Raw genomic sequence first — 14,180 nt, 5'->3', positions numbered from 1 at the left:
CGCTCACCGGTCAGGATTTGGGAAGTTTTCCAAGCCAGCACCAGCCACATTCGTGGATTTAGTTTTTAGGGAAGGGAGGATTTTCCAGGATTTTCCGTGAGGTCGGAGCCTCTGTCCTCTCCTGTGGTTGAACACGGAATTGTTGGATTCCCTTTTGAACCAACTCCTCTTTAACAGAATTCCTCACTGGGCCACGGCATTCCCAGTGCTCCCACGGCATTCCCAGCGCTCCCACGGCATTCCCAGTGCTCCCACATGATTCCCAGTGCCCCCACGGCATTCCCAGTGCACCCACGGCATTCCCAGTGCTCCCACATGATTCCCAGCGCCCCCACAGCATTCCCAGTGCTCCCACATGATTCCCAGTGCCCCCACGGCATTCCCAGTGCCCCCACGGCATTCCCAGTGCCCCCATGGCATTCCCAGTGCCCCCACGGCATTCCCAGTGCCCCCACGGCATTCCCAGTGCCCCCACGGCATTCCCAGTGCCCCCACGGCATTCCCACTGCTCCCACGGCATTCCCAGTGCTCCCACGGCATTCCCAGTGCTCCCACATGATTCCCAGTGCCCCCATGGCATTCCCAGTGCTCCCACGGCATTCCCAGTGCCCCCACGGCATTCCCAGTGCCCCCACGGCATTCCCAGTGCTCCCACGGCATTCCCAGCGCCCCCACGGCATTCCCAGTGCTCCCACAGCATTCCCAGTGCCCCCACGGCATTCCCAGTGTTCCCACGGCATTCCCAGTGTTCCCACGGCATTCCCAGTGTTCCCACAGCATTCCCAGTGCCCCCACAGCATTCCCAGTACCCCCACAGCATTCCCAGTGCCCCCACGGCATTCCCAGTGCTCCCACGGCATTCCCAGTGCTCCCATTCCTGGTGTTTGCTCCACAGGAAAATCCTTTATTTCCTCTCAACATTCCCATCAGTTCCTATTCCAAGATCCCACTTTTCCAGCAGGAATTCCAGCTGAAATGTGGGAGCAGAGGCCGCATCCATCCCCAGGATAATTCGGGAAGAGAGGAGATGAGGAGTGAGAGGAAAAACTCAGCTCCAAACATCCTTCCCAAAGGAAATTCCCAGCAATTTCCCAGCTCCATCCAGTCCCAGGAGGTTCCAAGGGGAAAATTCCCCCCTGGAGGGGCTCGATCCGGGTGGAAACACCTCCAGGGGGTAAAATGATCCAAGAGGGGGAAAATCCACTTTTCCCAGGAGCGGGATGAGTCTCCGGAGGTTTTATTCCAAACAGGGCAGGAAGGGATCCATAATGGGAGAGAACCTGGAAAAAGGGAGAGGACTGGGGGGAAAGCAGGGAATTCTCTGCAGGAATTCCAGAACTGTGCAGGAATTGTGCCAAATCCTCTCTTTGGGAGTGCAGCTCTTTCCCTCCAAGCTCTGCCTGGGACAGGCAACGGATCCTCAGGGATTATCCCGTTGTTTTCCAGGTACCACTTTTCCATGACCGTCCTGCTGCATCCTCAGGGATTTTCCCAGTTTTTTTTCCAGGTACCACTTTTCCATGACCGTCCTGCTGCATCCTCAGGGATTTTCCCGTTGTTTTCCAGGTACCACTTTTCCATGACCGTCCTGCTGCATCCTCAGGGATTTTCCCAGTTTTTTTTCCAGGTACCACTTTTCCATGACCGTCCTGCTGCATCCTCAGGGATTTTCCCGTTGTTTTTCCAGGTACCACTTTTCCATGACCGTCCTGCTGCATCCTCAGGGATTTTCCCGTTGTTTTTCCAGGTACCACTTTTCCATGACCGTCCTGCTGCATCCTCAGGGATTTTCCCGTTGTTTTTCCAGGTACCACTTTTCCATGACCGTCCTGCTGCATCCTCAGGGATTTTCCCGTTGTTTTCCAGGTACCACTTTTCCATGACCGTCCTGCTGCATCCTCAGGGATTTTCCCGTTGTTTTCCAGGTACCACTTTTCCATGACCGTCCTGCTGGATCCTCAGGGATTTTCCCGTTGTTTTCCAGGTACCACTTTTCCATGACCGTCCTGCTGCATCCTCAGGGATTTTCCCGTTGTTTTTCCAGGTACCACTTTTCCATGACCGTCCTGCTGCATCCTCAGGGATTTTCCCGTTGTTTTTCCAGGTACCACTTTTCCATGACCGTCCTGCTGCATCCTCAGGGATTTTCCCATTGTTTTCCAGGTACCACTTTTCCATGACGGTCCTGCTGCATCCTCAGGGATTTTCCCGTTGTTTTCCAGGTACCACTTTTCCATGACGGTCCTGCTGCATCCTCAGGGATTATCCCATTGTTTTCCAGGTACCACTTTTCCATGACCGTCCTGCTGCATCCTCAGGGATTTTCCCGTTGTTTTCCAGGTACCACTTTTCCATGACCGTCCTGCTGCATCCTCAGGGATTTTCCCGTTGTTTTCCAGGTACCACTTTTCCATGACCGTCCTGCTGCATCCTCAGGGATTTTCCCGTTGTTTTCCAGGTACCACTTTTCCATGACCGTCCTGCTGCATCCTCAGGGATTTTCCCGTTGTTTTCCAGGTACCACTTTTCCATGACCGTCCTGCTGCATCCTCAGGGATTATCCCGTTGTTTTTCCAGGTACCACTTTTCCATGACCGTCCTGCTGCATCCTCAGGGATTTTCCCGTTGTTTTCCAGGTACCACTTTTCCATGACCGTCCTGCTGTACCTGCTGCCGCTGCTGGTGATCGGCTGCGCCTACGGCGCCGTCGGCCGCACGCTCTGGGCCAGCGCCATTCCCGGAGACTCCTCCGACCGCTACCACGAGCAGGTGTCGGCCAAGAGGAAGGTGAGGAATCCCGGGAGGGGCTGGATCCAGAATTCCTGGCCATTCTCCCCAGGGTGAGGAATTCTGAGCATGGATGAGCAGTCTTAGACAAGAGGAAGGTGAGGAATTCCGGGAAGGGCCGGATCTAGAATTCCTGGCCAATCCCAATCACGAGCAGGTCTCAGAGAAGTGAAAGATAAGGAATTCCAGAATTCCTGGCCAATCCAAACAATGAGCAGTTTTGGACAAGAGGAAGGTGAGGAATTCCGGGAGGGGCTGGATGCAGAATTCCTGGCCATTCTCCCCAGGATGAGGAATTCTGAGCATGGATGGATCCAGAATTCCTGGCCATTCTCCCCAGGGTGAGGAGTTCTGAGTGTGGACAGATCCAGAATTCCTGGCCATTCTCCCCAGGGTGAGGAATTCCAGGCACATCTCCAGCCCAGAATTCCTGGCCAATCCCAACCATGAGAAGGTGATGGCCAAGCACAGGGTAAGGAATTCTGGGCGTGGCTGGATCCATAATCCTTGGCCAATCCCAGCCAGTCCCAGCCCCAATCCCTTAATTCCGGAGGCTCCTCACCGGGAGCAGGGAAGGACTTGGATGAGGCTGGAGCAGAGTCCTTGGACACCTCCTCCACAGGTGCAGGTCAGCCAAGACACTGACCACGGGTTCCCAGCTGGAAAGGCCATTCCAGAGGGAGGGATGGGCAGTGGATGGGTTCAGGACACCTCCTCCACAGGTGTGGTTTAACCGAGACGCTGATGGCACGTTCCCACTTGGAAAGGCCATTCCCGCTTGGAAAGACCATTCCTGTCTGGAAAGGCCATTCCCAGCTGGAGAGGCCATTCCTAGGTGGACAGGCCATTCCTGCTTGGAAAGACCATTCCCGGCTGGAAAGGCCATTGCTGTCTGGACAGGCCTTTCCCAGTCAGAAAGGCCATTCCCATGTGGAAGGGCCGTTCCCGCTTGGGCAGGCCATTCCCATTTGGAAAGGCCATTCCTGCTTGGGCAGGCCATTCCCATCCGGAACACTATTCCCGCTTGGGCAGGCCGTTCCCATCCGGAAGGGCCATTCCCATCCGGAAGGGCCATTCCCGCTTGGGCAGGCCGTTCCCATCCGGAAGGGCCGTTCCCATGTGGAAGGGCCGTTCCCGCGTGGGCAGGCCGTTCCCATGTGGAAAGGCCGTTCCCATCCCGAAGGGCCATTCCCGTTTGGAAGGGCCGTTCCCATGCGGAAGGGCCGTTCCCGCTTGGGCAGGCCGTTCCCATCCGGAAGGGCCGTTCCCATCTGGAAGGGCCGTTCCCGCGTGGGCAGGCCGTTCCCGTTTGGAAGGGCCGTTCCCATCCGGAAGGGCCATTCCCATCCGGAAGGGCCATTCCCATCCGGAAGGGCCATTCCCATCCGGAAGGGCCGTTCCCATCCGGAAGGGCCGTTCCCATGCGGAAGGGCCGTTCCCATCCGGAAGGGCCGTTCCCATCCGGAAGGGCCGTTCCCATCCGGAAGGGCCGTTCCCGCTGGGGCAGGCCGTTCCCGTTTGGAAAGGCCGTTCCCATTTGGAAGGGCCGTTCCCGTTTGGGCAGGCCGTTCCCATCCGGAAGAGCCGTTCCCGTTTGGAAAGGCCGTTCCCATGCGGAAGGGCCGTTCCCATCCGGAAGGGCCGTTCCCGGGGCTGAGGGCTCTCCGCCGCGGCAGGTGGTGAAGATGATGATCACGGTGGTGTGCACCTTCGCGCTCTGCTGGCTGCCCTACCACGTCTACTTCACGCTGCAGTACCTGCGGCCCGAGTGGTACCTGCGCAGGTCCATCCAGCAGCTCTACCTGGCCGTCATGTGGCTGGCCATGAGCTCCACCATGTACAACCCCATCATCTACTGCTGCCTCAACGACAGGTGCGAGCGCCGCCGGAGCGCGGGAATGCGGCGGGAGAGCGGGAATGCGGGAATGAGGAGGGACGGGGGTTTTGGGGATGGGTCTGTCCCGCCCTCCGCCGCTCCCGGCAGAGGTGGGGAGATGCAGCTCTCACCTGGAGTCTTTCCTGATGCTCGTGGATTTTGGGGGAAACATCAACTACAACAATCCCAACTAAAACGATTCTGACTGAAACAACCCTAAATGAAACAATCCCAGCTAAAACAATCCCAAATGAAACGATCCCGATTGAAACGATCCCGACTGAAACAATCCCAACAACTAAAACCATCCCAGCTAAAACAACCCCGACTGAAACAACCCCGACTCCTAATTGGCGTTTACAGTCGGTTTTCCATTTCTCAGCGGGTTTTTTCCATTTCTCAGTGGGTTTTTTCCATTTCTCAGCGCGTTTCTTTCCATTTCTCAGCGCGTTTCTTTCCATTTCTCAGCGGGTTTTTTCCATTTCTCAGGGTGGGGGTGTGTCCATTTCTCAGCAGGTTTTTCATTTCTTAGTGGGTTTTTTATTCCAAGGGTTTTTCCTCCCCTCAGTGAAAGATCACAATTCTGTCATGTTTAGAAAAGCTCAGCTTTATCTCCCTCTTCCTTTGTCCATCTCCATCCCATTCCTTTGCCCATCTCCATCCCATTCCTCTGTCCATCTCCATCCCGTTCCTCTGTCCATCTCCATCCCGTTCCTCTGTCCATCTCCATCCCGTTCCTCTGTCCATCTCCATTGCATTCCTTTGGCCATCTCCATCCCGTTCCTCTGTCCATCTCCATCCCGTTCCTCTGTCCATCTCCATCCCGTTCCTTTGTCCATCTCCATCCCGTTCCTTTGTCCATCTCCATCCCGTTGTCCATCTCCATCCCATTGTCCATCTCCATCTCCATTCCATTCCTTTGGCCATCTCCATCCCATCCCTTTCCCCGCCCACGTCCGTGTCCCTCCCGACCCCTCTGGCCCGCTCCACGTCTCTGCGCTCCCTGCGGCGCAGGTTCCGGCTGGGATTCAAGCACGCGTTCCGGTGGTGCCCGTGGGTCAGCGCCGGCGAGTACGAGGGGCTGGAGCTGCGCTCGGCGCGCTTCCTGCGCACGCACAGCTCCGTGTCCAAGCTCAGCCGGATGGACACCGCCACCGTGGCCTCGGCGCTGGGCGCGGCCGACGAGGAGCCGGACGAGCCCGGCGGGGCCGAGCGCCTCTCCCTGGACGTGGCGTCCAACGGCTCCTCCCGCAGCGACTCCAAGACGGTTTCCGAGAGCTTCAGCTTCTCCTCCAACACCCTGGCCTAGGGCCGTCCGCGCCGCGCCGCCTCGCGCCGGCGGCACCGCCCCGCCGGCGCTTCCCGTCTCTTTCCCTTGGGATGAGCTCCGTCTGTTCCGTTCCGCTGTGGGGCCGGGAATGTTTCCGCTGCCTGGTTGGAGATGGAGGGCATGCAGGAATGGGACAGAGCCGGGTTTTTCTCTGGAATTCCAGCGCTGACCGACACTTCTGCGCTCTCCGCGAGGGATCCCTCGGTGCATCCCACCCCATGGAAAACGACCCCATCCCGCACTTCCCTCCTCCCATCCTTAACATCATTCTCCCTGTGGGATAATCCAGGGGGACCTTGAATCCCAAAATCCCAAAAAGGCTTTCTCCAGCTCCCTGGAGGATCACTGGCCACAGCGCAGATCCAGGACTTCCAGCATGGCCTTGGATCACCTCCGGCATCCACATCCCGCTGCTCCATGGTCTCCTGCTGCCACTCCAAACCCACTCATCGGGGTGGAGACTCCAAAGGGATCTCCTGAAGGATCTCTGAGCTGAGCTGGGCTTTAGCTGCTGTTCCTCAACCACCACAAGGAATTCCCGGGATTCCCTAGAAGTCCAAGGTGACGCCTCTTGGATGGACTCCATGGAGCTCTGGAAAAGGAGAGACCACCCTGGAGCAATTCCCACCCCCTGGAAATGGATCCCATCCCAAAAACGAGGAGTGGAGGGAGATCAGGAATTCCCCAGAGGTGGTTTCACCCCCAGGGTTCAGAGGATTCCCTTCCACCTCCCGGATTTTGTTTGAATCAGGGAATTTGTTTTCCTTTGCAAAACCCGTGAGGTTTGTGATGTGTGTGTGGATTTATGGAATATTTCCGTTCTGATGGGTAATTTTCCCTGGACTCCTCCAGTGGATGAACACGCGCTCGGAGTGAGGAGAAGAGGAAATGACATCCCAAATGGATAAACTCAGCTTGTTGGGAACAAAGCCACAAACCTGGGGACGGTTTAGGGGGAATTCGCTCCCAGCTGCTGCTCCAAGTTCTCGTTGGGGTGTGGAAATCAGGCTCCTAAATGGATTCACTGGGAGGCTGGAGAAATGAGGGATGAACTCTGGAGAAATGTCCCGGTCCCTGCTCCATTCCCATCTCCTGGATGGCTGAATCCAGAGGCTTTTCCAGGTTTTTAAGGCAGATCTCAAATCAGAGGTTCGGTTCGCAAGCTGGGGAGTTCCCTGGAGGAAAATCAGCGGAGTGTGGTGGGAATCCCCCAGAGCTCTGCTCCCACCCTTTGGAAGCACCCGGAAAACTCCCCCATCCCAAACCCCAAATCCCAGCCTGGAGCCGCCTCCCCACCCTGAAACCTTTGGTTTCAAGCTCAGCTTTGTGTCCTGAAATGCAGAAATTCCCGTTCCCACTGAACAGGAGCAGCAAATCCCAAATCCCTCCCCATCCACCCTCGGGATCCGCTCCAAAACGTGCTCCAAAATCCGCCCTAAATCCACCCTTTACCCCCATTCCGTGTGGGACCGTCCCTCCCCCAGCACCAGCCCCCGGATTCGGGGATTTTGCTGGATTTTGGGAATTTTGCTGGATCTGGGGATTCAAAGAGGCCTGTCCCTGCCTTGGGTCTGTTTGGCAGAAAGCCCCCGGTGCCTTTGGAGGTCACAGCCAAGGATCCGGCGGTGCCTTTGGAAGCCGAAGCCAAGGATCCATCCGGGAGCAATTCCCATTGTTCGGAGCGTTTCACCGGGACTGCCGTGGATACAAGGCCCGCCCCGCCCATCCTTGTCTTTATTGTTGTTTTTATTTTCCGTCCCTCGAGGGCTCCTCATGGCCGAGCGTTCCAGGATGGAAGCGCAGGATCCGCTGTTTATGGAGCGTTCCCACAGGGAATGACGGGATTTGGGTTTTTTGGGATTTCCGTGTCCTTGCCGGAGCCCTGGTGTGAGGTCACAGAGCCCGGCCCAGGAGCTCCCGGGGTTTATTTTCCATTAAAATCATCATAATCCAAAAAAATTGCAATTTTCAGCCTTCAGGACCCACCGTGGCCCCTTCCAGCCTTCCCTATTCCAGGATTCTGGGATTTGGGGATTAATTCCTCTCCCAAACACCTCACCCTGCCCCAAAATCCTGTGTCCAGCTGAAAAATGGACACAAACATTATAATGTTAAATTTAGCATGGGAATCCCCCTTTTCCTTGGAATATCCACCCCAAATCCCACTCCTGTGGGATATCCATCCCAAACCCCACTCCTGAAAAATATCCATCCCAAATCCCATTCCTGTAGAATATCCACCCCAAACCCCTTTCCTGTGGAATATCCATCCCAAATCCCGTTCCTGTGGAATATCCACCCCAAATCCCGTTCCTGAAAAATATCCACCCCAAATCCCGTTCCTGTGGAATATCCATCCCAAATCCCGTTCCTGTGGAATATCCACCCCAAACCCCTTTCCTGTGGAATATCCACCCCAAATCCCGGTCCTGTGGAATATCCATCCCAAATCCCGTTCCTGTGGAATATCCACCCCAAACCCCGGTCCTGTGGAATATCCACCCCAAACCCCGGTCCTGTGGAATATCCATCCCAAACCCCGGTCCTGTGGAATATCCATCCCAAATCCCGGTCCTGAAAAATATCCACCCCAAACCCCTTTCCTGTGGAATATCCATCCCAAATCCCGTTCCTGTGGAATATCCACCCCAAACCCCTTTCCTGTGGAATATCCACCCCAAACCCCGTTCCTGTGGAATATCCATCCCAAACCCCGGTCCTGTGGAATATCCACCCCAAACCCCGTTCCTGTGGAATATCCATCCCAAATCCCTTTCCTGTGGAATATTCACTCCAAACCCCATTCCTGTGACTGACATCTCGGGAATTCGGGATCTGGGGTGGCAGCAGCTGGAAGGAGCTTTCTCGGAAGTTCTTCCCGTGGGAGCATCCCAAGAGAGGGGGAACCCACCCGTCCTTCCCAAAGCGTCTCGGGATTGTCCCAGCGTGGATTTTCATGGATAAATATTCCTTTGATGTGGAGAATGGTTCGTTATCCCTTAACGAGGGGAGAAGGGGTGGGAGCGGGAAAAGGTGGGAAAGGTGGAAAAGCTAAAATTCCATAAAAAAGATGGATGACGGGTTTGGGGCAGCCTCGGTGGGTGGGTTTTGCCCTGGAATGTCACCAAAACAGGAAAAGGGACAATTCCCAAAATTCCTCCTCAAATTCAGGGCTGGGAGCATGGCACTGATTCCCAAATCCTGGAAAAGGCTCCGATCCCTCCTGGAGCACGGGTGGGCTCAGGGCCGCTCCCTTCTCCGGGCGATTCCCGGCGTTTCCAGTGCCCCTGATGGATCTTGGCTCCTCTTCCCAGGCTGGGCTTCCCAAATCCCGCTGCTCCGCGTGAACGCGCAATCCGTGCTGTTCCAAGCCGTCCGTGCGCTGATGGCGGAACATTCCAGGTGGGAATTGCGGGAGCATCCAGCCCCTGCCGGCAGTTCCGGCTGGCTGGAATTCCAGATTTTAATTAAAGCGGCATTCCTGGGCTCAGCTCCATCCCACGGGCCCGGTAAACTCCGGCTGTTGGTTTTCCATCAGCGATTTTATGTGGGAAAAAGGAGGGAAGCGATGAATATCCACATCCGATGTACTCCCGGCCGAGCTTCCCGTGAACGCCGGGCCGGATCCCCCTTCCCACCGGGATCCGGATCCCAACGGAGCCTTTCCTTCATCGGGATTATCCCATCCCATCCCAGTGGGATTCGGATCCCGACGGAGCCGTGTGCTCCGTCAGGATCATCCCATCACCTTTCCCAGTGGGATTCAGATCCCAGCGGGATTCAGATCCCACTGGATCCATGGGGATCATCCCATCCCCTTTCCAGGGCTGTCCCTAATGGGGAATTTCTCCCCCACCCCATAAAATGGGGTCGAGCCTTTATAGGGTACAAAATTCCCCCTCAGCCACACAAGGAAAGGGAAATCCACATTCCCTCCACCTCCAATTCCATGGGAAACCCCCCAAAATCGGGGGGTGACCCCCAAAATTCCAAATTTTGTCATTTTTGGTGCTTTCCGAGCGGGATCTGCAGCTTTGAGCGAGCCCATCCCGCTGAATTCCCGCTCTGGTTCAGCCTCATTACCATGGATGCATTCCAGCGTTTTGCATAAATGTTTGCTTAATGCCGAGTCCAAAATATCCCAGAAAATTTAAAAAAAAAACCACAAAAAAACCGGGAATTCAAGGCAGCTCATGGCTCACGGGGCGGATCCTGCGGTTTCCATGGCACCCAGGGGACTCTGGGATGCTTCCCAAAAAATCGGAGCTCAGGGAGGAAGGATTTGGGGGGTTCAAGACATCGGGATGGAAATGAACTCGCGTTGTTCAGGAATGCCCGGTGACATTTTGGGGCAGATTTGGGGTTCCTGGAGGGTGGGGAATTCCAGCTTGTTCCCAGCAGTAATTAGCGTTAATTACCCCGGTAATTACTGAGCTCCCGGCGGGAGCTGCTGGGAGATTTCAGGACTCAGGGCAGGGACTGGGAACCGACCGGCTCTGGGTGGGAATTTGGGGTGGGAAATGAGGAATTTGTGGGATTTGGTGTTTCCAGGGCCAAGGAACCTCCCGGGCATCGGGAATTCCAATGGGAAGGGAGGGAATTGCTTCCACAGGATATCTTAATTGGAAATTAATTATTCATTGGAGCAACTGGATGGGCAGGGAGGGGTTGCAGCAGGATTTAAGGAATCCTGGGGGGATCCCTGCTCTAGCCAGGATTTTTTAGGGAGAAATTCCTGCCTGAAGGGCTGGGGTGAAATTCCCAGAGGAGCTGTGGCTGCCCCAGGATCCCTGGGAGTGTCAAAAGCCAGGTTGGACAGGGCACCAAAGATCTGGGAAATACTGGGATTTGTGGCACGAGAATTGGGGATAAAACACAGCGAATGAGAGCGCCAAAGATCTGGGAAATCCTGGGATTTGTGGCACGAGAATTGGGGATAAAACACAGGGAATGAGAGCACCAAAGATCTGGGAAATCCTGGGATTTGTGGCACGAGAATTGGGGATAAAACACAGGGAATGAGAGCTCCAAAGATCTGGGAAATCCTGGGATTTGTGGCACAAGAACTGGGGATAAAACACAGGGAACGAGAGCACCAAAGATCTGGGAAATCCTGGGATTTGTGGCACAAGAATTGGGGATAAAACACAGGGAATGAGAGCTCCAAAGATCTGGGAAATCCTGGGATTTGTGGCACAAGAATTGGGGATAAAACACAGGGAATGAGAGCACCAAAGATCTGGGAAATCCTGGGATTTGTGGCACAAGAATTGGAGATAAAACACAGGGAATGAGAGCTCCAAAGATCAGATCCTTAGTGCTCCTTGGGAATGAGGGGCAGGAGAAGGGGTTGGGGCCATTCCCAGGGGCAGGAGAAGGGATCGGGGCCATTCCCAAGGAATAAGGGACAGGAGAAGGGGTTGGGGCCGTTCCCAGGGAAGGAGAAGCAGGAGAAGGGGTTGGGGCCATCCCGAGGTCTGTCACACCGCGGCCTTTTCCAGAGCATTCCCACTAAAGGGAAAAGAATCCATCCCAGCTGGATGCGAGCGATGTGTGTGGCAGCCGGACAGAACAGAGCTTCCCAAAAAAATCCTGGAAAGATCCAACCCGTTTCCCTCTCCGGAGCTTTCCCCGCACCTCCAGCTCCGAACGCGGCGCTGGAGCCGCAGCCGGAGGGGACGGACATGGCCCTGGAAGGGGAAAGCAGGGGGAGAATGCGCGGAAATCCCAAATCCAAGGCTTTTTCCAGGCTTCCATTCAGGGAATGGGGCAGGGAATAGGGCAGGGAATGGTCAGTTAGTCCCAGGGTTGGGATTCCCTGCCCATTCCGTGGTCATTCCCTGACCATTCCAGGCAAGGTTTCCAATCCCCTTTTCCCAAGTTTTCCACCCCCCGCCTGCAGCTCAGGGACATCCCAGTGTCCCAAATCCTCCCAAATCCTCCCCAAGCCCAGCTGGAAAAGCCCCCGGCAGCCTTCCCAAAGAAAACCTCTCCCTGCATCCAGGAGCATCCCCGCACCCCTCCCGGGGATTTCAGGAATGCAAACCCCTCTGGAACGTGGGGAGCTGGAAATGGATGGAAGCTCTCCCGAGCCCTGGCAGGGATTTATGGAGCCGGGAAGGGATCGAAGCCGTTTGCACCGCTGCTGTCACAGTGATCCATTCCCTCAATTCCCGCTTCCATCCGGGAATGTTCCTGCTCTCTCCGGCGCTGCTGATGCCGGGGAAAAATCCGACGCGGTTGCCAGGGCAGGAATGATTTATTTGGGCATAAAACCCGTCAGAATTCCTCGGAGCCTCCTCCGGGATGGGTTCAGCTGCAGAGATTGATTTGTTTACTGCAGCCGCGGACAGCGGGGGCTGCTCCCGGGAAAACACATCCCAGACGCAGCCGGGGATTTTCCAGCCTCTCCCGGTTATCCTGGAGCAGCCGAGGGAAGGGAGCGACCCCATGGCTCAGCCCCCAGATTACCAGGGGGACAAAAAAACCCCAAAGTGGGTCGGATCCTGGAGGTTTGGGAATTGTCCTGGGCCTCCCGGGTGCTTGGAATCTTCCAAGGATATTCTGGGCTGCTCTTCCAAGGAGATTCCAGGCTCCAGGCACTGATTGCTTTGCCATCTTTGGGGTTGGATGAAGGCAGAACTGAGATCCCTCCGGCTCCCTCCCGGCGCGGGAATCGAGCCCGGCTCCGCAGGGACGGATGGAGCCAAAATAAAAATGGGATCTGGGGATTAAGGACTGCCTCTAAATCCACATGTTCCTTAGGAAAAGCGGGATTTTTCTCTTTTGGTTGGTGGATGGTTGCGTGTGGAAGGGGTTCCATAAAAATCCAGCAGTCACTCCCACCCTGGGGACACGGCCAGGGCTGGACACTCCCAGGGAGCGGCGTTCCCTTGGATCGGCCTTTCCCGGGAACCTGGAATATCCTGGGTGGGGGAACCGCAATTCCCTAAATCCGGGTTTTCCCCCCCGCGCTGGAGCTCTGACGCTGTTTTCCAGCCTCAACAATTCCATGATTCTGTGATCCATCCCTCGGCGCCCCATGCGGGGAGGGGCAATCCTGGGAATCGTTTCCCGAGCTCCTGGGGAAATCAATCCACGGCTTTTCCTCCTGCTCCATCCAGCGGCTGAGCCGGGAAAAACCGCCGGGAAAAACGGCGGCGTCCGACAACCCTGTCCCTAAATCCAAGGATTGGGCTGGGAATGCTGGAAAAGCTCCTGCCCAGGGTCGATCCAAGACCCTCTTCCCAAACTTTGGAATGTAATGAATTCCCAAGCTTTTGGGAATGGATCTGGGACATCCAGGCCATCCCATTTTTTTTCCCCTAAAGCTCCCAGAGCACGAGGGATGCTCCAGAAGGAAAAGCCGTGGATTTCTTTCCCTCTTGATGGAGCTTTGCCTCAGGCACAGAGCTCGGGGCTCTCCCAGGAATGTCACCTCTGCCCGGGATCTGGAGCTGGAGCCAGGTCAGGGTCACGGGGAATGCGGGAATTACACCCGGAGGGTCACGGGGAATGCGGGAATTGCACCCGGAGGGTCACGGGGAATGCGGGAATTACACCCGGAGGGTCACGGGGAATGCGGGAATTACACCCGGAGGGTCACGGGGAATGCGGGAATTACACCCGGAGGGTCACGGGGAATGCGGGAATTACACCCGGAGGGTCACGGGGAATGCGGGAATTACACCTGGGGGATCCCAGGGAATGTGGGCACACACCTGGAGGGTCCCGGAGGTTGCACTCAGTGTCAGGGTGGGGATCGGGCCCAGCTGGGCCTCGGTGATCCCGAAGATTCCAACCTCAGTGATTCCGGGATAAGCGGCGCTGCTCAGGCGGCTCCTCCTCCTTCTGGGGAGTTCCGGGGCAGCACCGGAGGCTGCTGGCCCCCCTCCGGCCCCAGCCCCGGGACGGAATTGGGGAAATTTGGGGCAATTTGGGGACGTTGTGCGCGGCCCCTCCCGGGCTCCCTCAGAGCGCGGCCCCTGCCCCTCACGGGCGTTACCGAGCGCGCGCCGCCGTTCAAACCCGCCACGGGGGGCGGGAGCGCCGCGCGCTGATTGGCTGCCAGCTGGCACCCCGCGCGCTGATTGGTCGGAGGCGCGGAGGGGGCGTGGCGGCGGCGAGGGCGGGCTCTCCCTCAGCGCGGCGCGGACCCGCAGCCATGGCCGCCCGCACTCCCCGCGC

The 14,180-nt window shown here is 56.5% G+C and overlaps 1 protein-coding gene and 1 long non-coding RNA gene across 2 annotated transcripts in view; one reads left to right on the top strand and one right to left on the bottom strand.

Annotated features, from left to right (window-relative positions):
* TACR1 (tachykinin receptor 1) overlaps window positions 1-5,972 on the top strand; it is a 12,156-nt gene extending 6,184 nt beyond the window's left edge. The window contains exons 2-4 of the mRNA XM_040087590.2: window positions 2,637-2,787; window positions 4,464-4,660; window positions 5,678-5,972. Coding sequence (XP_039943524.1) covers window positions 2,637-2,787; window positions 4,464-4,660; window positions 5,678-5,972 — 643 coding nt within the window. The remainder of the gene's footprint in view (window positions 1-2,636; window positions 2,788-4,463; window positions 4,661-5,677) is intronic.
* A 58-nt stretch (window positions 5,973-6,030) lies between these two features.
* Window positions 6,031-13,972, bottom strand: LOC120764141 (uncharacterized). The gene is made up of 3 exons (XR_005704192.2): window positions 13,715-13,972; window positions 6,932-7,168; window positions 6,031-6,585 (listed from the first exon to the last, which is right to left on the bottom strand). It is a non-coding gene; the product is annotated as an uncharacterized LOC120764141 (long non-coding RNA).
* Between the last annotated feature and the right edge of the window lie 208 nt (window positions 13,973-14,180).

Source organism: Hirundo rustica, chromosome 28, assembly GCF_015227805.2.
Source record: "Hirundo rustica isolate bHirRus1 chromosome 28, bHirRus1.pri.v3, whole genome shotgun sequence".
Classification (NCBI taxonomy): domain Eukaryota; kingdom Metazoa; phylum Chordata; class Aves; order Passeriformes; family Hirundinidae; genus Hirundo; species Hirundo rustica.
This window is presented reverse-complemented; position numbering and strand designations above follow the sequence as displayed.